This window comes from Maniola jurtina, chromosome 24, assembly GCF_905333055.1.
Source record: "Maniola jurtina chromosome 24, ilManJurt1.1, whole genome shotgun sequence".
In the NCBI taxonomy this organism is placed as follows: domain Eukaryota; kingdom Metazoa; phylum Arthropoda; class Insecta; order Lepidoptera; family Nymphalidae; genus Maniola; species Maniola jurtina.
Window position 1 is genome coordinate 3,773,472 of NC_060052.1, and position 26,799 is coordinate 3,800,270.

A 26,799-nucleotide genomic window follows, 5' to 3' on the forward strand; every position below is an offset into this window, starting at 1 on the left:
AAAAATATGTAGTTTTAAAATTACAGGGGCTCAAAGAAATTATGTAAATTTTTAAGACCGCGTAACTTTGAAACCGAATGTTTTAACAGAAATCTGGAAAACCACAGACATAGATATTAGTTTGCAAAATTTCATGGACTTTGTTTGCTTAATATTCAAATGAAATTGGAACTACGATTGTATGAAACGAGTGACGGAGAGAGCCCTCTTAATAGAGAGTAGAGTCTATAATGTATTATTACTAGATGATGCCCGCGACTTCGTCCGCGTGACTTTAGATTTTTTATAATGCCGTGGAAACTATTTAATTTTCCGGGATCAAAAGTTGCCTATGTCAATTTCCGGGATACAACCTTTGTATCAAATTTCGTCAAAATCGGTCAATCTGTTGGGCCGTGAAAACCTAGCAGACACAAAGACACACTTATAATATTAGTATAGAAGATATGCACCGGCCGGTAGAGTTTTCGTTACGCCATAATATGAAATGCAACTATATTTTATTCTTCACTGCTTATTATGGACTGTTGATTAAAGTCCTATCACAGCACAGGTTACATACAAACATAATTAACGAACTAAATGATTACGTCCTATGATATAGGTACTCAGCATTATTGAGATGCATACAAAAATTACAAACAATTGATTAAATAAAACAGCGTGATGTCAAAATATAAGATATTGATTGTGTCGCTTTTAAAAAGCTTTAAAAACTTTAAAACTAACATTTTATCACCGATGAAAAACTCTACAAACTAACTTAAACAACAATAATATAACATTGGAATAACATTGGCCAAATTATTGGCATCTTCAGGAGTCAGACATCATATCCTCCAGAGTCTAGCAAAATTTAATTCGTCCCAGTTATCTCTCTTTTTTTTTTCTCTCTCGTCTGGCTTTTACAATGATAAGCCAATGTCAAGTTTGTAGTTATTTGTAACAAGTTAGCTAAACTATACAAGTATGGACCCCGTCTGTACCGGCGCTCGCCGACATACGCACGGCACCCCCTTAGAGCGCTTTAAACTGACTGGCAGTTTTAACAAAAAAAACACTCCAAAAAGTCACAACACGCGCGCCAGTAAACGCCACCACAGACGAAGTCCCCAGCTATCTCAGTCACATACTCCACGCATCTATAGATACTTCCATAGCGCCATCACCTTTCTCTATAGTCTACGCCACTCTATGCTATAGGAGAATTGGGGGCTTTTGAATTTGATCCATTGCCCCGCTTTAGCCCCTACGCCTTTGATGACCAGCTCCTTTTCCATTCTTGAGACGATATCGCTTACGATTGCTCTTTGAATTTCATTCAAAGGTAATTCAATACTTGGAAAACACTTATATCTTCTCATTTTTATTGTTTGCCGCATGCCTCCGTGCAGTGCTGTAGCAGTATTTCCAACTCGGCACCTGTGACATTACATGCATTAATAATAAGTATTCTATGGTAATGGTATAGTATGGTGGTATTTATAAATTATACTCATACTTTGGTATTTATACTTTGTAACTATAATTTTGGTAAAATAAATTCGTATACTTGCACAAAAGGTACTAATTTCGTACATTTCATATACTTCTGACAACGCTGATACTAGGGATTGCAATGCTGGATCCGCAATCCAGCAATCCAGCTGGATCCAGAACGTTTTTTGGGCTTGCTGGATCCAGCATCTGACGCTGGATCCAGCGGTGCGGATCCGCAATCAGCTAAAAACAAGTAACTAACTTTCTTTTCGTGCAAAAACCATAGAATGTCTTTCAGAAAAGTAAAAAAGAACTGTAACAGAAATGATTAGATTCTCAAGTCTGAAATTATATTATAACTTCAGCTTCTATTAAGATTTATAAATGGGAATTGGGATAGGCTACGCAATTTTATTTCGAAAATTAGTGAGACTGAGAAACTGAGAACCTTACAAAGTTAGTAAAACAAGTACCTATGAATAGCTATTTCAGATTAATGATGTGTATAAGGGAAGTTACTGTAAAAAGAAAACGAGGTATGTTTTTGAGTTCAATGTTTTCGTTCTTGAAATTATTTTGACCTGCAGAACAAATCCTTTGGAGATCTTCGTTGACAGTGAAGTATTAAAAGATGATTGTGGAAGCGCATCCATCGCAAACCACGTCAGAAGTAGCGGTACACTAACGTTAGCGCTAGCACTTGTGAGTGATAAAACAATTTTAATTCACTAATAACAAATTGGTAAAGTGCAAAAGCTCGAGAAATGGGTACTGCATGAATTGAGTGAAGCACAACAAACCAACAAACTCGCTTTGGGTGCTGCGTTACATTACTCAATGGTCACAATAATGAGGGAATTTTGCATCGTATTGTTACTTGTAATGTAAAATAGATCTGCAAGTACGTCAATCAGAAACGCTGATCACAGTGGTTGAACCCAGCAGAACCCAGCCAAATCCTGTCCCAAGCGCAATTTGACTCAGAAAAAGGTGTTTTTGAGTGTTTGGTGGACCAGTACTGACATCATACACTATAGCTTCCTAAGATCTAGCCAGTCGATAACGACTGATACCTATTGTCAACAATTGCAAACCTCGATAGAAAAGCTAGCCGTTAAACAACTGAGACTGGTCAATAATTGCTCTAGTCCATTGCTGCTTCAGGATAACGCTAGACCTCATATATCATGACAGACGATCGCTAAATTAAGGAGCTGTGATTGGAAACACCTTCCATACTCCCCGAACCTTACTCCAACAAACATTTTTTCGGAACATAGACAATTTCTGGCAAGGAAAAAAATTCAATTTCGATTCAGTTCAAGGTTCTATTGCCTCCAAAGATTTTATTAATTCTCGCTTCCACAACTTTTTCAGCAATGGAATCAATGAATTACCTATAAAATGGCGATAGTGTATTGATAATGAATGGTACATACTTCGATTGATTAAATACATATCTAATTGCATTAAAAAAAAAATTGCCATATAAAACGCTTTTTTCTTAGATATTATAACTACAAACAAACAAGTATAGATATTATAGTTACAAAAAAATAAGTTATTAAAGTTTATACGGTTAAAACAAAAAACAACTGTTGCATTTCTTTGAAAAATCAATAAGTGCTGGATCCGCGCTGGATCCAGCTGGATTTGCTTCAATCCAGCAAAAATCCAGCTGGATTGAAAATGCCGCTGGATTGCAATCCCTAGCTGATACTACTTATCACAAAATTAACTTACCAGACGAGGACGCGATAAAGTAAACGCTGCATGGGAGTTGTACTTGATGTCCGCAAGGCAATTCGGTAGGTTGTGGCATTAGCTCCTTGCATTTGGTAGGGTCACATATGTCACCGCAGCGCTGCTGGCAGCGATGCCCGCAAGACATGGTGCGCTCGCACGGTCTCTCGCACAACTTGCGTTCCGGCTCCGACCCACACTCGAGCGAAATTTCGTGACCACATTCAGGGATCAGCTTCTTTACCTGCGTTATTAGAAACAGAATTAGAAACAAAAATTCTTATTAAGAACTAGCTGATGCCCGCGACTTCGTTTCGCGTGGATGTAGGTTTTCTTTAAAAATCCCGGGAACTCTTTGATTTTCCGGGATAAAAAGTAGCCTATGTGCTAATGCAGGGTATAATCTATCTCCATTCTGAATTTCAGCCCAATCCGTCTAGTAGTTTTTGCGTGAAGGAGTAACAAACATACACACACACACACACACACACACACATACAAACTTTCGCCTTTATAATAATATTAGTGTGATCACAATATTATGAGATGCCCTCGACATTTTCATACAGGGTGTAATTAGAACGCCAGCAAAAACTTAGAGCTATTATTATACTCGTATTACCTAAACACAATCCAATACCAGTAACCATTTACCTTTATATTAATCATCATAGTAGTTTTACTGATTTGGTATTTTTCAAACCCGCAATGAACAGCGTGCCTACGACGCGGCGTTGACCCCGTGGCACCCAACTACGCAACGTTCGTTGACCTTAGCATCAGATAGATATTGTATTTGCAAAACATTGCGATCTTTTATAACATATAGGATTTTGTTGTGGTATCTTACCATCTAATCATCATAATCAATGGTAATCATCAGTCTATCACCTATCTTCGTACCCTTTGGGTATACGGCACCGTAAAAAATTTTAAACTCACTACTTGTTTGCAGTCGCCGCAGGGCTCGAAGCATTTCTTCTTGCAGAAGTGTCCGCAAGTCAGCACGCGCGCGCAGTTCTTGTAGCAGGGCGTGTCGTCGGGGCTCTTTGAGCACGCGACGCTCTCCTTATGTTTGCAGCCCTGTCTTTTTTTGACGACCTGAAGGAAACATGTAAATTAATAGTACATATAGTCCAGGCCTGAAATAAAGCGATTATTGGCCGAGTTATATTGGAAGGCCAAGGCGAAGCCGAGGGTTTCTCCTTAGCCAACAAAGAACCTCAATATGAAACCGTCCAGCAATTTCCATTACAGTCCTCTTGGAAATTGCTGGCGTGCGGCCAGTAAAGGCCCGATTACAGTCCTCTATATTGAAATCGTTTCTTCAATAAAGTATCTAGTAATTTAGGAGCAAAATACAAAAGTATATTGCTGTCCAGGCCAGAAATAAAGACATTCACGGACGAGTAATATTGAAAGGATGAGGCGCCAACTGAATCCTATTTAACCCCCGACCCAAAAAGAAGGGGTGCTATAAGTTTGATGTGTGTATCTGTGTATCTGTCTGTGGCATCATATCTCCTAAACTAATGAACCGATTTTAATTTAGTTTTTTTTTTGTTTGAAAGGTGACTTGACTTGATCGAGAGTTTTCTTAGCTATAATCCAAGAAAATCGGTTCAGCCGTTTGAAAGTTATCAGCTCTTTTCTAGTTACTGTAACCTTCACTTGTCGGGGATGTAATAAATTTTTAATTGACACTTGTAAACTAAACGAGGCTGTTAATCGCTATTTCGATCGAGAATTGTCTCTTGATCTTGAGAGATACTTTTCTGTCATTTTGCGGAGGCCATAAACAAATGAAGGAAAGAAGCATAAGTATTATACAATCGAAGATTATGTAAATGATAAAAGAGCGTGGATTTGATCTACAGCTCGCTCCAGCAATGCGCGGAACTTCAATTACTTTTATACATGGCATAAAATTGTATATGAAATCTTTGAAAAGAGCAACTGAGTTTCTTGCTGGTTCTTCTCGGTAGGAAAGGCATTCCGAACCAGTGGTGGATGCTTTTGACGATTCAAAAGTACTTTAATAAAGGTAAAAGTTTCATATTTTGCTCATTTTTTGGAATTCAAGAAACAATCTGTATGCGTAGCCCGATCCGTCCAGTAGTTTGAACTGATGGATCAGTCAGTCAGTCAAGCCACATTTTCCATCACATATATTATAGACGATCCAATTTCCAAGTGGGAGAAAGATAGAGTAACATACTTGGACGTCGCATTCATCGCATTCGTCGTAGCACATATTGATACACTGGTGGTCGCCGCGGTCGCCCTCAAACTCCATGGTGCACCCTCTCTTGGCTTTAGTACACTGTTTCTGACATAAGTACTGAAACAACAAACGCCTATTGTTAAAAGGATATCTGATCTGCAGTTACTAGCATGGAGTTATCAGCTACAGGTCATCCGTTTGACCGATTCTGACGAAAGGCAAAGGATAGCTTGCTCCCCGGGAATGGACATAGGCTCTTACTTTTTACATAGGATTTCGTAAAAACCTAAATCCACAAGGACGAGATTGCGGGCATCATCTAATTGGCGTCATAGGCCATAGCCTACATCTTGGAGACATCATTAAAAAAAAGGTGTGTGAAGTCTTCCAATCCGCATTTTTTTAAATAAAAAATAGCGAGCAAACAAGCAAGCGGGTCACCTGGTGTTAAGTGATTACCACAGCCCATCAACATTTGCAGTACTAGAGGAACCGCCGATGCGTTGCCGACCTTTCAGGAATTGGTTGGCCTGCATCTTGAATAACCCCATGAACACCGCCGATGGGAGTTGATTCCACAGTTTGCATGTGCGTGGAAAAATGATCTGGCACAACGGGCGGTCGAAGTGCACCAGGCACCCAGGTGGTGAGGGTGCAATTGCTTGCGGTGGCGTGCGGTGCGGTTGTAGAAAAAGGAGGGTGGAATTTTCTCAAACAGCTCTTCAGAGCACACGGTATAAAGGTGATAAAATACGCAAAGAGAGCTTACATCTCTGCGGTGCTCCAGGCTTTCCAACGAGCCAATTACTAGGCCTAAGCTCTTCTCATGAATGAGTAGAGTGGTGATGGGATGATGATGCGGATACGTACCCGTTCGTGCTGCGGGTCATCCTCGACGTGGCAGGAGCGCGTACACATATGCCCGCATTTGACCAAGCGTTGTCTACAGGGCACCGGACACTTTACCATCTCAGGCGCAATGTGACACGGTTTCTTCACCTGATATCATAACCAAAGGGGTTTGAAATGTTTGAATATCGCACTAATATTATAAAGGCGAAAGTTTGTGTGTCTGTGTGTGTGTGTGTTTGTGTGTGTGTTTGTGTATGTTTGTTACTCCTTCACGCAAAAACTACTTGACAGATTTGGCTGAAATTCGGAATGGAGATAGACAATATCCTGGATTAGCACATAATAATAATAATAATAATATAATAGTTTATTTTCAGGCAATTTTTTTTTTTACACCCATTTCTTAAATATAAAATAAAATAAAATAGAATAGAATACAAGAGTAAAATAAAAATTATTTACGGTTGTTGCCACGATGCACGGCAAGCCAGTACTTCGGTATGCGATTTTCAGGACACTCAGAGCATACCCTGAGGATCTCGTTCTGAGAATTGCGGATGCGGAACCAGAAAGCCGCAACCCGAGATCTAATAATCGCGAAATAATCGGGCACTTTGGCGTCAGCAAACATGCCCGACGCGCTGCAGTATTTAGGCAGTTTCATCAGAATACGGTATGCGTTATTATACTGCACTCTGATGCTGCTACGTGCACTTGCGGTGCAGTTGACCCAAAGCTGACACGTGTAAAAGCATTGACAATATGCTCTAAACAGTGTCAGCTTCGCCTCAGTACTACACCGCGCAAATCTGCGTGCGAGCATGTTGCACCGAACAGACAAAGCCCTTCTTTCTCGTTCCATGTCTTGGTTATCACGTAGATCCTCAGTTAAAATATGCCCCAGATACCTGAATTGCGCCACCCTTTCTACAGGAACTCCATCTAAGAAAACCGACGGGATCCTCTCCGGGCCCTTGCCTGCACGGAAAACCATCATCTGCGTCTTTTTAACATTATATTTAAGGCCGTGATCTCTAGCATATTGTTCACAGATGTTGAGTAGTCGTCTAAGACCCCTGATTGAGGGACTTAGAAGTACCATATCGTCAGCATAGCTGATATTGTTAATGCACGTTGTACCTATGTGGCAACCTACTCTAGTATTTCTAAGTCCCTCAATCAGATCATTAACATAAATGCTGAAGAGGTCCGGAGAGGTCAATCCTCCTTGACGCACGCCGCATTCTAATCTATAATCATTAGAGCCGGCGTCGCCCCATTTCACAAAATTAGTTTGGTTCTCGTACCAGTATCTCAACAGATCTACCGTCTTACGCGATACATTAGACTCAATAAGTTTTTGCCATAGTAACTGATAGTTTACCAGGTCAAAAGCTCTACTGAGATCCAGAAAGCATGCGTATACGGATGTGTTTCTATTCGTATAATAGTTAACTATCGATTTGAGACTAAAGATAGCCGAATCTGTTGAGAGCCCAGGACGAAAACCAAACTGCGCGTCATCAATCCTAATGTTCTGATTTACATCAGAATAAATTATTCTTTCCAGTATTTTGCCTATAATGGTACCTAAAGAAATCGGCCTGTAGTTTTTGAGGCTGGAAAGATCACCGGTCCTATTCTTTGGGACAGGAACTACCACAGTTCTCATAAGGTTTTTAGGCAAATAACCTGAGTTTATACATAAGGTAAACAGTTCCGCCAATAAGCAAAAAATTTTTTCGCCTGCATACAAAATGTGCTCCAGGCTCAGTCCGTCATATCCTGGGGCCTTACCTCTTTTCATTGTCAATACTACTTTAGCCACATCGTCAGGTGAGTAACGATGCGATTGTCCATCGTTTAAAATCATTTTTCCACTGGGCATAGATGCACATTTTGTACTTAGAGCAGGTAATGGATCCAGTTTGAAATGATGCGAAAATAAGTCAGCAATCAGCTTTGGGTCTTGGACACCGTCAACACTCAATGGTAGATTTGATTTATAGTTGAGGCGTTTTGTGTCTTTCCAAAATTTAACAAAGTTTTTGTCTCGCTGATGTAAGGCCAACATATCCATTCTGATTTGATCCTCGTTATTTTGGCACCATTTCAATTTATTTTTAAAAACTTTACGGCTCTGTACCATGTTATTATAAACCTCACCGGTTTGAGGTTTACCGTACCATAACCAAAGTTGGAAGTAATACCTCGCTCTTTGGTGACTCTCTCGAACGTGGTAGTTCCACCCTAGTACTTTTTTATGCTTCACCGGAACATCGCGACAAACACTTCTTTTGGCACCTTCTTGTAAAATCTTAACAATAACGTCATAATAATCATCTAATTTAAACAAATGAGCATCACATATATTGAAATTACTAAAATTACAGTCTATACAGTTTAGAAAATGACTAGATATACTAATATCACTTAAATTATCACAACAGTACGTATTAAATAGACTAGTTTGGTTTACATCCCTATTACCCCAATACACACCAGATAGTAACTTATTTTCTGTAGATATGGCAATTTTCTTTGGAAGTACATTCATTTTACATGTAATCAAAAGAGGAAAATGATCTGACCAGTACACTCCAAGATCCACACACGCAGATATCACTGTCGCACGCGCAGCAGCTGTCACAATGCAGTGGTCTAACCAACGCTTAGACCCACTACCATCATTAACATGTGTAAACGAACCCGGAGCCAGAATTTCAGTGTCGACACACACGAGTGAATGGTCTGTGCAGAAGGCGAATAGCTCGTTCCCGAATCTGGTGCCACAATGTGCATTGTAATCACCCAGCACGTAGACAGCTACACATAATAACATACATAAGCTACTACACATAATGACATAAGCTACTTTTTATCCCGAAATATCAAAGAGTTCCCACGGGATTTCGAAAAACCTAAATCCACGCGGGCGAAGTCGCGGGCATCGGCTATTTTTGGTATAGAGCCCGGCCTACCTAGACGTCTTCGTCATTTTTTACCCGACTACGGTAAAGCCTACGGAAGGGTTGTGATTTCATAGCAGTCTATGTATGTATGTAGGTTTGTATTTGTGTGTTCCACCGTATCGCCTAAACTACTGAGCCGATTTTGATGAATAAGGTGTAAATCGATTAGTTATTATAGTATTTAACTATTCTAATATATAATAAGGCTCTACTATATAATAAGGCTCTTCTAATATATCTAATAGGTACCTATATTATATACTAGTCTAATAACTATAATACTAAGGCTAAGGCTAACTAATAAGGCCTTCTTATTCTGAAAGGAGACCTATATACTCAATGGGCCGAGCATGGGTTGAAATGATGAGGATTACTTACTTACATAAAACATGTAGTTAGTTGCATGAACGTAAGTATAGTCAAGTAATTACCTCATGGCCACAGCTTGGTAACATGGCAGGGACCGATGTCAAGCACTTCACGTCCTTAGGGTCCAAGTGACAAAATACTGACATATCATGGCCGCATGGCAGTTTTTTCGTCACTCTTACTATGCATGGCTTGCATTCATCCATGCACTTCAACGGACAAACGTGATTCAGTTCGCAAATAATCCTGTAAACCAAAAGCAATATTTTTACTCAACTACAAGTTTTTTTTAACGTATAGCGCTTGGCTGCAATCAAATCTGCTGGCAAGTGATGATATAGCCTAAGAAGGAGCGCGCTCGCCTAGAAGATGCCTATTCACTCTTGACTTGGAAGGTACCTATATTAAAAGTGTGGGGAAAACTGATGCCGATTGCCGGAAGGGCGTTAGGTACACATCCTAGCGGTTCGAATTAGAAACGAGGAGGCAAATCGCTTCACACGTGGTTTCAACGGTCTCTTAGGTACCCAAATAGTAAAAACTAAGCCCTAAATCACTTATTCAAAGTACCCAGGTCATCGATGTATATGGATTAGCCTTTCCCATACAATTCCGTCCGCAAAAATACGCTTGAATCTTACGTCATCGTCATTGACAAAGTCAAGAGACTTTTGCAAATTCTCTTGACGTTTTGAGCGCGTTTTTTATCTTCGAAGGGCCCATCCATATACATCGATGACCTAGGTACTATTGTACCTACACCTTTTGATAGTCAGAATTGTTAGATTCGTAAGATATGGTGATAATGAATTACGTAACTTAAAATTAAAACTACTAGGGTTCCAAACGCGCTCAGGTCTGAGAAGAGCCCACAAAAAACTCAGCCGGGTGTTCATTAATGTCATTCTGCTGTGTGTCCGTATGTCTATCCGCGCCGCGGTCTAGCTCCTGACAAAATCAGCTACAAACCTAGTTTTTTTTTTGGGTTTTGGAATGAATAAAAATCGGTTTTAGAATGTGCAAGTAAAGCCTTTTCATATGATACCCCATTTAGTATAGTTAGTTATCTTGCTTTGAAAATTGAAAATACTTATTATTTGTTCATGAACACATTTTAATTATATTTTTTTGGCGATATAATCACAAATCCACGGTTTTTGGATTTATTCCTGTACTTGTGCTATAAGACCTACCTACCTGCCAAATTTCATGATTCTAGGTCAACGGGAAGTACCCTATAGGTTTTCTTGACAGACGCGACAGACGGACAGACAGACAGCAGAGTGACATTAATATGGTTCTGTCTTTACGCTTTGGGTATGGAACTCTAAAAAGGAGTTGGAAAAAAATGTTTTTCTTGCCATAGTTATATTAGCATGTGGTTTGAGTGCCATTTTGGTCTGACTTACCTTTCACATTTCGAGGTGCACTCAATGCCCGTATGGCATTTGTCGTAGCCGTGGCATAGGAGTGGGCACACGTGGAGACACGGCATTGTGTAGTTGCACTTTTGAAGACAGCCGCCTTCAGGAACCTTATTAAAATCTTGGGGAGTTGAAATCTACAACGTTACAAAAGTCAGTTAACTCGCATAGTTTCCCCGAGTTTCTTGCTGGTTCTTCTCAGTGGGAACGGCATTCCGAACCAGTGGTAGATTATTTTGACGATTCAAAAGCTCTTGTAAAAAGTTTTTTTTGAATATAAATCTATTCTAAAGAATAAAATAACATTATGATGTATAGAAACAGGCATTATATTGCGGAAAATCCTGATGATTAAATCAAAATGTATGCCATATTGACGTATTTTATTCACATACATCCATACTATCCATACTAATATTATAACTGCGAAAGTGAGTCTGTCTGTCTGTCTGTCTGACTGCTAGGTTTTAAAGCCCAACAGTCTAACCCATTTTGATCGATTTGAACGAGCGATCCATAAATAAAGCGCTTGTTATTGGCCCAATATTTTTTTTTTTAAACTTCTCTTTGTGTCTTCGTCGAGTTCAACAACTGACCCAACTTTATAAGCCGTAAGGGTGAACATATATTTCATAATACGGAATATTCTGAAAAATAAAAAATATGTTCCATATATATTTTTTAATTAAACATCCATACTAATATTATAAATGCAAAAGTGTGTCTGTATGTCTGTCTGCCTGCTTACTTTTCACGACCCGACAGTTTAACCGATTTTGATGTTATACTTTCAATTCATTTGTTTATTATTATGGGAGAAAAGCACTATGCAAGTCTCTTCCTTTTGAAATCACTTGGGTAGTCCTCGGGTTAGCCTCTTCCTTTCAATATCACTCGGCCGGCAATTATTTTATTTTCGGCCTGGACCGTAATCAAAACCAAAATCATTTATTCAAAGTAGGTAGGCACTATTGGACGCCTTTTGATAGTCAGAATTTTTTAGATTTGTAACATGATAATATAGTAGTGATAATAATTAATTACGTAAACTTAAAACTAAAGCTACGAAGGTTCCATTACGCACCCAGGTCTGAGAAGAGCCCACGATAAACTCAGCCGGGTATTCTTTTTTACTATCAATCTACCTACTATACTTACCACGGATATTTTATCATTGTGATTTTCACACATCAGACGTATGCTTGTACCAAGTGATCCAAAACTTTCTAATGTGGCAGCAATTTTCATCCAAAGCGGTGAATTTCTTTTCAGAATCTTTATGTTGCCAAATATGTAGAATCCTGAAACATAAATTTAACAAGTGTAAATTAAAAATTTATAACACCCCCGACGATCCAAAGTATCTGAGTTTTCCAAAACATCATTTTCAAATAAATAATTATGTATTTAGGCAACGTCCATCTTGACACTTGACAGCTTGACATTTGTGTATTGACATAATATTATGAACCTAAGGGTTATCTAACCTTCTTTTCTAGAAGAAAACTAGAAAAGAGCTGATAACTCTTAAACGGCTGAACCAATTTTTTTAGATTATAGCTAAGAACACTCTCGATCAAGCCACCTTTCAAACAAAAAAAACTAAATTAAAATCGGTTCATTCGTTTAGGCGCTACGATGCCACAGACAGATACACAGATACACAGACACACAGATACACAGATACACACGTCAAACTTATAACACCCTTTTCTCTCTCTTTGGGTCGGGGGTTAAAAAATACTTTAAGTTTTCTTTCTAGACGTCATAGAATAAAAAAGTTTGCGTTGCAATTATATGCGGCGCTGCACGGCGCGGCACAAAGCGTCAAAATATTATTTTTTTAAATGTTTTTTTAATCATTTAGTACGGTGTATGTTCAAGTAATCATAGACTTACAGATATGTACTAGCGAAAATTCGTAAGTCTATGGTTGTAATAGAGCGGCGCTGTAAAGCGCGACGCGGCACAGACCGTTCACTATAACTAATTGTCCCCTGTCCTGATATGGGCACCATTGCTTTATTCCTTAAAACTTAGGGTTTATTATTCTGTGATTTACAATGATGCCAAATAACGTCAGGGGGTTAAGTTATTGTGAACGGTCTGTAGAGAATATTTGAACGCTGTAATGCGGTCCGGCCTTAAGGTGCAAGAAATTCAAATTTAATTTGGTTTTTCGCAATTTGTAAACTAATACGATAAAGTAAGCTTATGGCATTATAATAGCGCCAATGGCAGTATCATCTCGACTGGTTTATATAAAAATCTTTACTCGAAAGTGTCCAGTTTAAGAAATTAGTCAGAACATCGACTAATTTGTGAGTAACTCACGTCAAACTGATTATTTTGACTAATTTCTTAAAACTGAACACTTTCAAGTGAAATTTTTTATATAAACCTCTGGAAATGATACTGCCATTGGCGCTATTAGAATGCCATATGCCTATATTGTCGTATTAGTTTACAAATTGAGAAAAACCAAATTAAATTTGAATTTTGCGGGCAGACCCGTGCCCTGCACCTTAAGTGTACAATTATAGGTGTATTTAATGTACCTTCTCTGGCTCTAGACAAAGCCACACAGACCCGATTCTCGGTGCTTAAAAATCCAATTTTGTTTTGGTCGTTATTTCTGACGAGGGATAAAAGAATGATCTTAGATTCTTCACCTTGGTAATTATCCACAACTGTAATTTTCACTTCAGACAAGTGGGGATAGTTTACACGTTGCTGAAAATAAAATAACTTCAATCAATATCAAGGCTTCGATTATATTTTATCAAAACAACACAATATTTTCGGTCTGGTGGGAGGCTTCGGTCGTGGCTTGCTACCACCCTACCACCCTAACGGCAAAGCCGTGCCGCCAAGCGATTTAGCGTCCCGGTACGATGCCGTTACATAGAAACCAAAGGGGTATGGGTTTAATAAAACCGGCCAAGTGCGAGTCAGACTCGCGCACCGAGGGTTCCTTACTCGGGTATTTTTTCCAACATTTTGCACGAAAAATCAAAAACTATTAAGTAGGTACTAATGCATAAAAATAAATAAAAATCTGTTTTAGAATGTACAGGTATAAGCCCTTTCATATGATACCTAGTGAGGTATCATATGAAAATACCAAGAGTGGAATAGTTATCTTACTTTGAAAATTCAAAACACTAATTATTTTGTTCATGTACACATTTTTTTTTTTGTGTGACGTAACCACAAATTCACAGTTTTCGGATATTTTCCTTTACTTGTGCTATAACAGCTACCTACCTACCTGCCTAATTTCTCGATACTAGGCAACGGGAAGTACTTTGTACTTACGTATATGTTTTCTTGACATACGAGGCAGACGGACGGACGGACGGACGGACCGACAGACAGACAAACAACAAAGTGATCCTGTCCCTTCCGTTTTTCCTTTTTGAGGTAAGGAATCCTAAAAAAATGCCATAATCCTTCTAGGTTTATAAAAACTCTAAATCCACGCGGATAAATTCGCGGGCAGCATCTAATCTTTAATGAGTATAAAACCGCCAGCAGTGTACATGGGCTTCGATCGCTGCAGTGTACAGAAACTCTATCTATATTTTAAAGTAGTTACCCTCCTCATATAGAGCATTTGGCCGGAGTACGCAGCTAAAATGGTGACATCTTCGGGTTGGTAGTCTTGCTGCATTAGGTAGTTTGCCAAACCGAGGACCATATCTCCCTCACTTTCATTTGTTTTGCTAGCACTGTCAGCTACAACCTTAAATAAAATTAATTCAAAGTCAAAGTCAAAGTCAAGGTCAAATATTTTTTAGCCCCCGACCCAAAAAGAGGGGTGTTATAAGTTTGACGTGTGTATCTGTGTGTCTGTGTATCTGTGTATCTGTTTGTGACACCGTAGCGCCTAAATTAATGAACCGATTTTAATTTAGTTTTTTTTTTTGTTTGAAAGGTGGCTTGATCGAGAGTGTTCTTAGCTATAATCCAAGAAAATCGGTTCAGCCGTTTGAAAGTTATCAACTCTTTTCTAGTTACTGTACCCTTCACTTGTCGGGGGTGTTATAAATTTTTAATTTACAATTGTATTCAAAGTAAGTACAATTGTACACGTTTTGAACGTTAAAAATCAAAACAAATAAAATAACAATTCAATCAAATTGACTGTCAAGTACAAGGTACCTACCCCTACCCAACTCAAATAATTTTATAAGCAGAAACTGCTATATTGAATGGTGGAGATAAAAGAAAAATTTGATTTTGAGTTTCTAGTGCACTGAAATGGACATGTATTTGACGGCTTCCCTGGCACAGTGGTAAGGGCTGTGGTCTTATTAGTGCGAGAACCCGGGTTCGATTCCCGTTTACAATTTCATAATTTGTAATTTTCTGGTATGGTCAGGTGGTAGGCTTCGGCTAGTTACCACCCTACCGGCCTAGCTGTGCCGCCAAGTTTCAGCTTGGAGCGCTGGCCGAAAATAAATCCACAAACTTGAGCATTAAAGCAAGGCGATCAAGGGGCATTTTACTTTAACGCTAAATTTTTATGAATGAACTAGAAGATGCCCGCGGCTTCGCCCGCGTGGATTTCGGTTTTTTAAAATCCCGTAGGAACTCTTTGATTTTCCGGGATAAAAAGTAGCTTATGTGCTAATCCAGGATATTATCTATCTCCATTCCAAATTTCAGCCAAATCCATTCAGTAGTTATTGCGTTAAAGAGTAACAAACATACACACACACATACATACAAACTTTCGCCTTTAGTGTGATGAATGTTGGTGAGAAGTAAAATCTTATACAGGAGTTTTGTACGAACCTCCTCTTTGTAGCTATGCGTGAAGAAGAAAACGTTGCAAGTGACACCGCGCACGTCGGGAAAGTCGCTGACCGAAGGGTGGTTCTGAAGGTCGGGGTAGATCGCCGGCGCGATGAGGGCAGAGATCTGTGGCCGCATGCGGTGCTGCACGTTCAGGCAGCGACTGTGTATGCCGTTCATGATCATGCGCTCGAACAGCGACACTTCGATGTTGAAATGCCTGGCCAGCCTCATGTATGACGCCGACGGCCTTAGCTGCTGGTGGTCTCCTAATAAACATACCAAATTACAGTCCAGGATAAAGCGATTAGTGGCCGAGTAATGTTGGAAGGCCGATGCGAAATCGAGGACTTCTCAAGCGATTTTAAACGACTTTTAAACTAAACGAAGTCGGTAAATGCTATTTCTTGAGTTTTGGATAGTACTTTACCTCCATTTGCGAAGAAACAATAAAAAACTTAAACTCATAAACTAGGTATACATAGTCTGAAACACACCAATTCGAACGTGACGGTCTTGTTTCTATAGGGTGCAATTTTTAAGGTTCCGACCTCAAAAGGAAAACGGAACCCTTATAGGATCACTTTGTTGTCTGTCTGTCCGTCCGTCCGTCCGTCGTGTCTGTCAAGAAAACCTATAGGGTACCTACTTCCCGTTGATCTAGAATCATGAAAAGCAGGAAGGTAGGTCTTATAGCACAAGTACAGGAATAAATCTGAAAACTAAGAATTTGTTACATCATTTAAAAAAAAATTAAAATGTGCTTAAATTTTCAAAGTAAGATAAGTATACCAAGTGGGGTATCATTATATTATGAAAGGGATTTATCAAGGAGAAGGAGTTACTATTGAAGAGAAGCCGGAAGAAAGGATGGACGTGTTGTGTGGCATTGGTTTTTATCTCGGAAAGTGAAAGAGTTCCCATGGGATTTTTAAAAATCTAAATCCACGCGGATTACCTATTTATTAATTTAATACCGGTCAAGTGCGAGTCGGACTCGCACACGAAGGGTTCCGTACCATCGTACAAGATAAATTACCTTTATCCAGAACTTTGCAAGTTAATAACGGTTTGCGCCATCTATACGTAATTTAGTGAATTAAATTTTTCGTGAATTTTTTTTTGTATGATGTAACGGTTTTTGGATTTATTCCTTTACTTGTGCTATAAGATCTACCTACCTGCCAAACATGATTCTAGGTCAACGGCAAGTACCCTATCGGTTTTCTTGACAGACAGACACACAGACAGACAACAAAGTGATCCTATAAGGGTTCTGTTTTTCCTTTTGAGGTATGGAACCCTAAAAAGGGAAATCGTGCATCTGGAAAGTTATTTTGTCGCAGTAAGAACTTACCTATAAGAATGAGGTGTTGGCAACTTTTTGTCAAAGTTGTAACTATATGCTGCTCCAACACCTCTGCTGCTTCTTCTACTATCACTGAAAAAGAAAACTCGTTAACAGGGCTCTCTCCGTCACTTATACTCCATACAATCGTAGTCCCAATTTCATTTGAAGATTAAGCAACCAAAGTCCATTGCAGACATATTTTAGAAACTACTTAATATCTGTGCCTGTGGTGTTTTAGATTTTTCTAAAAATATGTAAGTAGTTTTAAAATTACAGGGGCTCAAAGATTTGTATGTGAATTTTTAAGACCGCGTAACTTTGAAACCGAATATTTTAACGGAAATCTGGAAAACCACAGGCATAGATATTAGTTAGCGGAACGTTTCTACAAAATTCCATTGAGTATGATTGGTTAGTATTCCAATGAGACGAACTACGTTTGTATGGAGCGAGTGACGGCGAGGCTCCTCTTAAGGGGCATGAGACCGGCCTGCCCGCGAAATTCAAATTTAATGTCAGATTATTCTCACAAATTAGTCAATACTTTAATTAATTTCTTAAACTGGACCTTTTCAAGTAAAGATTTTTATATAAACCTGTGAGGATGATACTGTTATTGTCGCAATTGAAATGCCATAATCCTACGTTGTTGTATTACTTTACAAATTGCGAAAAACTAAATTAAATAGTACGCGACAGGTAGAGATGGCGATCGGGGCGGGGACGCCCCTCCCACCCGCACAGCCCCCACGCTAACCCGGTGCGGGAGAGCGCGGGTGGCGTGCGGGTGTGCGGGGCGTTCCCCCGCCTCATAACCCTATGAAAATTCACTTTATGAAAATTTTAACTGTCTACCTTTCAAGAAATGGTGTTATTTTTTACTAGGACAGTATCGGGAAATCCAAAACCATGAGATACAGGGGAACTGTCTTAGGAACCTTTACGTCTTTTGTTTGTAAAAACAATCTGTCCATAAAAATAAATGAAATTGACAAAAAAATATTTATGAGTGTTGATCGACTCAATTTCATGTAAGGATCATTAACTCACTGTATCGAAAGAAAAAATCGGCACAGCTGAAGTTCTTCAAAGTGTTTGATCTTTTGACGATTACAGCGTTAATATCACTCGGTCGCACTAAGTTTGCACCTCGCAGGAATGCGGCGCCTCTCCCACTTCCCCGCCCACCTCCCCGCGGTCGTCTTGTCGCGTCAGTACCGTGCCTAAACGTCAGTGTGACGTGATCGACGCGAGGTGCAAACTTAGCTTGACCGAGTAGTACGTTGGACTGCCTTCCCAATAATCCCATGTCATCGATATCGACACGAGCGACGTCACACCACACCAACACTTTCTTGAATGGTAGGTATCTAAAGTGCAAATAAAATGAAGCCTATGGCACCTGGCCCTTAAAAACGAATCAATTGACACTTCATTCATCAAAATCGGCCCAGTAGTTTAGGCGCTACGGTGGAACGCACTGAATCTGGATACAAACATACATACATACATATATATTATATACATACATGGACTGCTAAAATCATAACCCTTCCTTTTAGCTTTGCCGCAGTCGGGTAAAACGGTCCTAGGCACAATAGCAAAAATACTAAAGGCTAGAGATACATACCAATCCGTGGAGCTAATTTCTCAATAAGCTGTCTCATCCTAGCAGCGCCACTTGTCGTCATGCCTATGACTGTGACATTCTTCAACAAATCATAATCCACTCTCATTCTAGACTCTTCGTAACTAGCACTAGCTCTTTTTACAGCGACCTAAAAGAACAAACAAGTGTATCTCAATAGATATAATTTTATCAGATTCATCTATCAATGCTGGTGTTCTTCAGGGGTGTCTTTCTCCCCAACATTTTTTCTGCTTCATATTATCAACGATCTCCTGAAACCAGCTGGTGGATTGTAGAAAAACTGCATCAATCATTAGGTTTTCTTGACAGACAAGACAGACGGATGGACAGACAGACAGATAACAACGTGAACCTCTAAAGAGTCCGTTTTTCCTTTTGAGAAAGGAGCCCTTTTACCTTATCTCCTACTATTCATAACATATTCTACATTGATCTCAGATGTATGCATTTACCTGTTCTTCCTTCACCTTTCTGCCACAGAACAGCTAGAAACCGTGAGCGTTGGCAACCTCGACATCCAATCCCATCTAGTAGCACGAAATGTTTTTGTTTCACTCTTCTGATGGAAGTTGGAACGCCTTTCGGGTGTCTGTGTTTTCTACCAAACAAGAGTAAATGGGAATCTTCTAGGTAAAGGCATACCAACCTAGACCTCATCAATGCTTTCAATAAGGCGTGATGGTGGTCAAGCACAAGCCTATCTTGCAATTATTAAAAAAAAAATCAGACCCCTCTCTTGTACCATAGTAAACTTTTTTTTTAAAGAAAAATCGGAGTTGGTTCGTTTGTTCAGCTTTCTTTTCTGTTACATACCTGCAGTGGCTCAACTTTTTCTCGGAGAATACTGACTACATCATTTTCCCATCTAAAATACAACATCCAACGATCCACTGGACTGATACTGGTTGGATCTCGCTGATAATTTGTATAAACGTCAGCCACAACTCCTCGGCCGCGTAAGCTTCTCATCTCCTACAATGTCACAAGATAAACGGCTATAAATTAATGACTAAACGAACTTACTTTTAAGTGATACTGTCTACTTGGTTGCATGAACTAACACTTAAAGAGCATTCCCAATTATGGGCAAGCGCAACTGACTGCAGGCAAGCCAAAGAGGCTTTCCCTAATATAGATCAACGACAAACTAACAAACTACTCCGCCTGGACAAAGGTAAACTTAGGAAGGTGGGGTGGGACTCATAACAGGGCACAGCCCACTAAACAAACACCTTTTCGTTATAGTTGTTACCGACAGTCCTCTGTGCAGGGCCTGCATGGAGGTCGATGAAACGCCGACGCACGTGCTCCTGGAGTGCATGGTCGTGGCAGAACAACGAGAACGCCATTTGGGTTCCCCAACCTCACTCCATGAAGTCCTCGGCAACCTGGGTGGTCTACTTGGCTTCTGGAGCGAGCTTGGATGGCTGGAGTGAAGACTTCGGCGGGGAGGGGCAACACACGCACAACAGACGGAAACGTTTAAGTGCGGAAACCAGCCCAGAGAGAAGAAGAAGAAGTGATACTGTCATTACATAGTGATACTAGCAGTGCATATTCGCAACATCTTAGTGTACTTTTTTTTTTGTTAGCAGGGGAAAATCCGGAATACCCACTAAGCCCGAGCGGCTCCCTTGCGCATCGCCTAGCGACTGGGTCACGGGAACACCGAAGCAATCAACCGCGACCCAGCCAGCGACATCCGCCGATGCGGATCCTCCTCCGGGGACCCACTTGCGAGGTTCCTTAACTCCACGTCTGAGGCGCGCCAATGAAGTGCGCCTCCAGACCCGGGGACTCAACGGGCGACAGCAGACCGATCACCCGGAGTCCCCCTGCCAAGGCGGCAGGCGGCGATCCCACCCATGTCACCTGCGTCCCAGCCTTCGCCTTCATTCACTGTGCCCTCTGCTAGCCAGAGGGACACGTGGAAAAACCTCCCCCCCCCCCCCCCCCCCGCTAGGTATGTATGAAGTCGAGCGAGCATAATAAAAAAAAACTAGAAATCCGTGTGAAGCTCGCCAAGTTATGTGCTCCACAAGTTATTGCGAGTGCCACCTCGCCAACAAACTGGCCCACCAGTTTGGCGAGAAAGTAATACGCTTATTCCGGAACTGCCCTGACGCACTCCGTGCCTCTCGACTAAGAATACTGTAGAACTTTTATGAATAAATAAATTTAAAAAAAAGGTTAGGTATAACTTTTGTTCATAACTTACTTGAAATGTCCGGATTAATGTTCTCAATATAATTATTTCTCTATGCACTTCAGACTGTTTTTGCTTATTATTTGAATTTCCATAACGTGAAGACAAATGCATGAGTTGCTCTTGACTCTTTTCTATGGAAAAAGATGTCACATCTTTGGTTTCAAAATCATCCAAAGTGACCTCTTGTCTGTTATCGAATTTGTCAATTGTATTTTTGTTGGGATTTCCATTTGCTTCACTTTCAAGCGTTATGGGTTCGTTAAAGTCGAACTTGACACTCTCAAACAACCAACAACATAACGGATCTTTGAAGTTCCCATAAGGACGTTTATAAAATTCGCCAATTATTTTACTTTCTGGGACACAACGTCTAATAGATTCATAACTGAGGACAAAAGTGTCTGAGGAGTCAATGCATTTCTGTGCACTACTCAATTCATGAATAAGTTCCTTTAAGGACTCTCTTTGTGCGTAGAAATTTCTTAGAGTCAGTGACTGCTCTTTTTTTTTCTTCTTTGGTCTCCGTAAAGTATTCAAATTGATTTCTTCCATTGCCTTGTTTTTAGACTGGCCGCCGATGCGCACGATAGAGTTAGTAAAAGGTAAGATTGCTTCTAAAAATTGATCTAAAGCGTGATTCGTGTAGCTAACCAAAAGCAAACGACATCCGATATTTTCTATTAACGCTTTTGCTACTTTTACACCCAAATAAGTTTTCCCAGTTCCAGGAGGTCCTTGAATGACAGCGAACTCGTGAGTAAGAGCCATTTTGTACGCCTCATATTGGCTTTCATTAAAGCTCAATGTTTCACTGCTTGGCCACGTGTCGAAATCTAATACTTTGAAGTGATGACCTGACACCCTGTATTCTCTTGATTTGTATAGATATGCTGGAGGTTGGGGTTCAGGCTACGGAAATAATAATACACTTTAGCAGGAAAAATTATAATATAGGTAGGATCCTGGATATTTTATATTATATTTAAATTATGTAAGCCTAAATTCGAAAATGTTTTTTAAAAATTGAATAATGCTATGCCAGTTGCGATCAGTGGCACACTATTTATTACTAGCAGCTAGCAGTCACCCTTACCCAAGACTTCGTCCACGCGGTGCCTATTACCTTATTACCTTTACTACATATTTTGATAGTACCTATTGTGTGCTACCTACTTTCTAAGTTTCTACTTAGTAGGTAACTATAGTCTAATACTTGTTTCGGTGAAATTGGTTCATTATATATATTGATTCGAAAATTGACATTATTTTCGTAATATTGCGCTGAAATGACACCCATTATCGATTTCAAAAAAAAAATACTTTGACCATCTTCGATTTCAAGTTCCCCATATCAGCGACAATCATGAATGACACGCATATTATTATGCTTAGGTAGGTAGTAGGTACAAATAGTAATTGGTCCCGGAAAAGCCTGGGCCAGACTGTTTTAAATAAGCCCTCCACAGCGGTCTCCACCGGCGGTTTACAACAGTGTAAACACTTGTTTGCAACAAAATTCGTTTGACCTTCAACAACCTCTGTGGACGGACGCGCGTTGCCAACCGCATGTGGATGCCGCCGTTGTAAACACGTATTCCACAGTGTAAACGCTTGTTGTAAACCACGCAAGGGCAGTTGCGCAGCGGCAACCATTGCGTGCGCATGTATATACGAAAATGGCGTCTACGTGGGAAAAAGAAGTTATCAGCGAATTCATTGAACTCTACAGGGACCTTCCCTGTCTTTGGGACCTATCTTCCGAAACATATAAGGACGCGGGCCAAATAAAATCCAACGCTTGATCCATATTCTTTTTTTTTTCTCCTCATTTGCGCACACAAGTGCTAATGCTACGCCAACTTTTTGAAGTTTACCTAGATAGGTAAGGAGCCATATCGTAATGCGTGCTTGCAAACACAGAGTCGACAACACACTGATGTGGGAGTCATGTTGTAAACCAGTGTGGACGAAAACACCAACATTGAGCTCCACAAGCGTCCCAACAAGGTGACCCCTGTGGAAACCTTGTTTACAACAGTCTGGCACATGCTTAAGAGGGCTCTCTCCGTCACTCGTTTCACACAATCGTAGTTCCAATTTCATCAAAGTCCATGAAATTTTTCAGACATATTCTAGAAACTAATATCTATATCTGTGGTTTTCCAGATTTCTGTTAAAATATTCGGTTTCGAAGTTACGCGGTATTAAAAATTTTCATACAAATCTTTGAGCCCCTGTTATTTTAAAACTACATATTTTTAGAAAAATCTAAAACACCACAGACACAGATATTAGTTTCTAGAATATGTCTGCAAAATTTCATGGACTTTGGTTGCTTAGTATTCAAATGAAATTGGAACTACGATTGTATGAAACGAGTGACGGAGAGAGCCCTGTTAAGACATCGCATCCAAGTATCAGACATGACATGGCGATGTTGTCATTAACTTGCTGTGTTGCACATAAAAATATTAAAATATCTTATACGATAGTACGGAACCCTTCGTATGCGAGTCCGACTCGCACTTGACCAGTTTTTTTATTCTTATTTGTCAATTTGTGCTAATTGTGTGTATTAATTAGTTCAGCACTCATAAGTCATAGGTAACACTGGAGAAATGAGATTCTTGAAATGAAAACTCGGGGACCTTGCTTCGCCTGATAAATCTAGGAAATCTAATGAATGAAAAATAAAGGAATCTTATGAAACTTACATCAACATCAACTATGTATTTCTTCATTGCTATATGTTGCGGGAAAGTAGGATCCTGCATAGCTTTAAGGACATGATAGTACGGTTCGAAATATATTTCGCTTTCTATCATCGTGTAAGTTTCGTTTTTATATAAATTATATCCAGCTTCAACCATTGACACCGGAATCTGAAAATATTATTCGACCATTCTAAAATTAGAAAAGTAAATTATAAATTTATAACACCCCCGACAAGTGAAGGTTACAGTAATGACTAGAAAAGAGCTGATAACTGTCAAACGGCTAAACCGATTTTCTTGGATTATAGCTAAGAACACTCTCGATCAAGCCACCTTTCAAGCAAAAAAACTAAATTGAAATCGGTTCATTAGTTTAGGAGCTACGATGCCACAGATAGATACACAGATACACGCGTAAAACTTATAACACCCCTCTTTTTGGGTCGGGGGTTAAAAATTATGAAGGACTGATTTACACTTTCTGAAGTGCCAGGGTGAGTGGCGAGTGTTTCACCATGATTAAGGTGCATGAGACGGGTCTGCCCGCGATATTTAAATTTAATTTATTTTTTCACAATTTATCACACTAATATTATAAAGCCGAAAGTTTGTATGTGTGTGTGTGTGTGTGTGTGTGTGTGTGTGTGTGTGTGTGTGTGTGTGTGTGTGTGTGTGTGTGTGTGTGTGTGTGTGTGTGTGTGTGTGTGTGTGTGTGTGTGTGTGTGTGTGTGTGTGTGTGTGTGTGTGTGTGTGTGTGTATGTTTGTTACTCCTTCACGCAAAAACTATTAGACGGATTTGGCTGAAATTCAGAATGGAGATAGATAATATCCTGGATTAGCACATAGGCTACTTTTTATCCCGGAAAATTAAAGAGTTTAAACGGGGTTTCGAAAAACCTAAATCCACGCGGGCGAAGTCGCGGGCATCGGCTAGTAAACTAATACGATAAAGTAATAATATTAAACTTTGATAATACCAAAATTTACTTTTAACGGATATAAGTGATAATAAGAAAATGTAGGTAGTTGGTTATAAAAGTTTGTACAGTTAAAACAAATAAATTGTTTCATTTCTTTGAAAAATGGTTAAATGCTAGATCTGTGCTGGATCCAGCTGGATTTGTTTTGATCCAAAGCCGCTGGATTGCAATCCCTACTTGCAATACTGACACGGATAGTATAATAGAGCCAGAGCCTAGGTACCTTTTTTGTACCGAAAAATCAAAGAGTTCTCACGGGATTTTTGAAAAACCCAAATCCACGCGGACGAAGACGCGGGAATTATCTAGTAAATGTAATTTCTTTACCTTTCCCTTATTAAAAAGTTTAACATCTCTATCAAGGATTGTTGCCATAATCATATCATTGCAATTGTCATGTGTTGTAAACATAACGAGCGATCCATAAATAAGGCGCTTGTTATTGTCCCAATTCATTCTTTTAAAACTTCTCTTTGTGTCTTTGTCGAGTTCAACAACTGAGCCAACTTTATAAGCCGATACATAAGGGTGAACATATTTCACATTACGGAATACTCTGAAAAAAAAACCATATTGTTTTAATTAAAAATCCATACAAAAATATTATAAATGCGAAAGTGCGTCAATCGGGTAGCTTTTCACGGCCCAACTTAATCGATTTTGTTTTTTTTTTTTTAATAAAGAATATTAGCCATGTGAATCATGACTAACATTCCCCTTTCCCCTCCAACTAAGCGTAAAGCTTGTGCTAGGAGTGGGTACGACAATAGTGCAACGGGTGGGGTTTGAACCGCCGACCTTTTGGATTTCAGTCCGCTCCTATAACCGTTGAGCTATTGAGGCTTTCTGGCTTTTGAAAATTTGGCACAGATGTGGCACAGATGTAGCTTACATCTCGGGGAAGGTCATAGGCTACTTTTCATATATTTATTGAAAATCAAAGGGAAGTCGCGCGAATAGAACTTAAAGTTAGCCTTATCTAATTACTATATAAATCATGCTCACGTGGAATGGTGCCAAGACTATTGGCTGCATTTCTGCGCTGGACAGCCAGGCTGATCCAATGCGCAAAAAATGAGCCAGCCTTTCACCCGATTATTAATTGCGGTATATCGGTTATTTATTCCATATTAATATCATGTGAATCATATCTGTCTGACTGCTAGCTATACAAATAACTTGTTAAAAACTTACTTTATGTTGTCGTATTTTCTTTTCGTTGGATCTTGTATGAATTGAACTGTAATTGAAAGTAAAACAAAAGTTAATGACAACCCAATTGCAGTTGAGCTCGCCTACGGCTCGGGTATTGTACCTATACGTAGTGAGGAATATGAAATTTCCATTTTTATAAATACTTTTTCCAATTTCCATGAATATTTTGACGACCAACCCTGGCGCAGTGGTAAGCGCTGTGGTCTTATTAGTGGGAGGTCCCGGGTTCGATTTCCGACAGGGCTTGGAATTTTATAATTTCTAAATCACTAGTCTGGTCTGGTGGGAGGCTTCGGCCCACCTTACCGGCAAAGCCGTGCCGCCATGCGATTTAGCGTTCCGGTATGATGCCGTGTAGAAACCAAAGGGGTATGGGTTTAATTAAAAGTGCCATACCCATTCCAGGTTAGCCCACTTCCATCTTAGATTGCATCATCACTTACCACCAGGTGAGATTGCAGTCCAGGGCTAACTTAAAAAACCAACCAAGTGCGAGTTGGACTCGTGCACTGAGGGTTCCGTACTCGGGTATTTTTTCAACATTTCAAATAATAATAATCAAAAACTATTACGCATAAAAATAAATGAAAATCTATTTTAGAATGTACATACAGGTAAAGCCCTTTCATAATATGATACCCCACTTGGTATAGTTATCTTACTTTGAAAATTTAAATTTTTTAGTGATGTAACAACAAATTCACGGTTTTCGGAGTTATTCCTTTTTTTTTAAATCTTTATTTAAAGAGATTATTCGCTGGGCGAATATGCCTCTCTATATAGCTGCAATATAGCTGTATTCTAAATCAAAATTA

General features: G+C 39.6%; 1 protein-coding gene across 2 annotated transcripts in view; it reads right to left on the reverse strand.

The window, feature by feature from the left end:
• Nucleotides 1-1,045: 1,045 nt before the first annotated feature.
• Nucleotides 1,046-26,799, reverse strand: part of LOC123877537 (NFX1-type zinc finger-containing protein 1-like) — a 30,382-nt gene continuing 4,628 nt past the window's right edge. The window contains exons 5-23 of one of the 2 annotated variants that reach the window (XM_045924341.1): nucleotides 25,964-26,009; nucleotides 25,097-25,325; nucleotides 23,789-23,956; nucleotides 21,256-21,983; nucleotides 21,084-21,210; nucleotides 19,679-19,837; nucleotides 18,845-18,992; nucleotides 17,221-17,304; nucleotides 15,864-16,132; nucleotides 14,662-14,808; nucleotides 13,622-13,796; nucleotides 12,222-12,364; nucleotides 11,049-11,200; nucleotides 9,702-9,885; nucleotides 6,317-6,445; nucleotides 5,441-5,563; nucleotides 4,165-4,323; nucleotides 3,223-3,466; nucleotides 1,046-1,422 (exon numbers count right to left, since the gene is read on the reverse strand). In XM_045924341.1, the coding sequence (XP_045780297.1) occupies nucleotides 1,367-1,422; nucleotides 3,223-3,466; nucleotides 4,165-4,323; nucleotides 5,441-5,563; nucleotides 6,317-6,445; nucleotides 9,702-9,885; nucleotides 11,049-11,200; nucleotides 12,222-12,364; nucleotides 13,622-13,796; nucleotides 14,662-14,808; nucleotides 15,864-16,132; nucleotides 17,221-17,304; nucleotides 18,845-18,992; nucleotides 19,679-19,837; nucleotides 21,084-21,210; nucleotides 21,256-21,983; nucleotides 23,789-23,956; nucleotides 25,097-25,325; nucleotides 25,964-26,009 (3,470 nt within the window). In that variant the 3' untranslated portion in view covers nucleotides 1,046-1,366. Of the gene's footprint in view, nucleotides 1,423-3,222; nucleotides 3,467-4,164; nucleotides 4,324-5,440; nucleotides 5,564-6,316; nucleotides 6,446-9,701; nucleotides 9,886-11,048; nucleotides 11,201-12,221; nucleotides 12,365-13,621; nucleotides 13,797-14,661; nucleotides 14,809-15,863; nucleotides 16,133-17,220; nucleotides 17,305-18,844; nucleotides 18,993-19,678; nucleotides 19,838-21,083; nucleotides 21,984-23,788; nucleotides 23,957-25,096; nucleotides 25,326-25,963; nucleotides 26,010-26,799 lie in introns of both variants that reach the window. The other variant, XM_045924340.1, reaches the window with a different exon arrangement.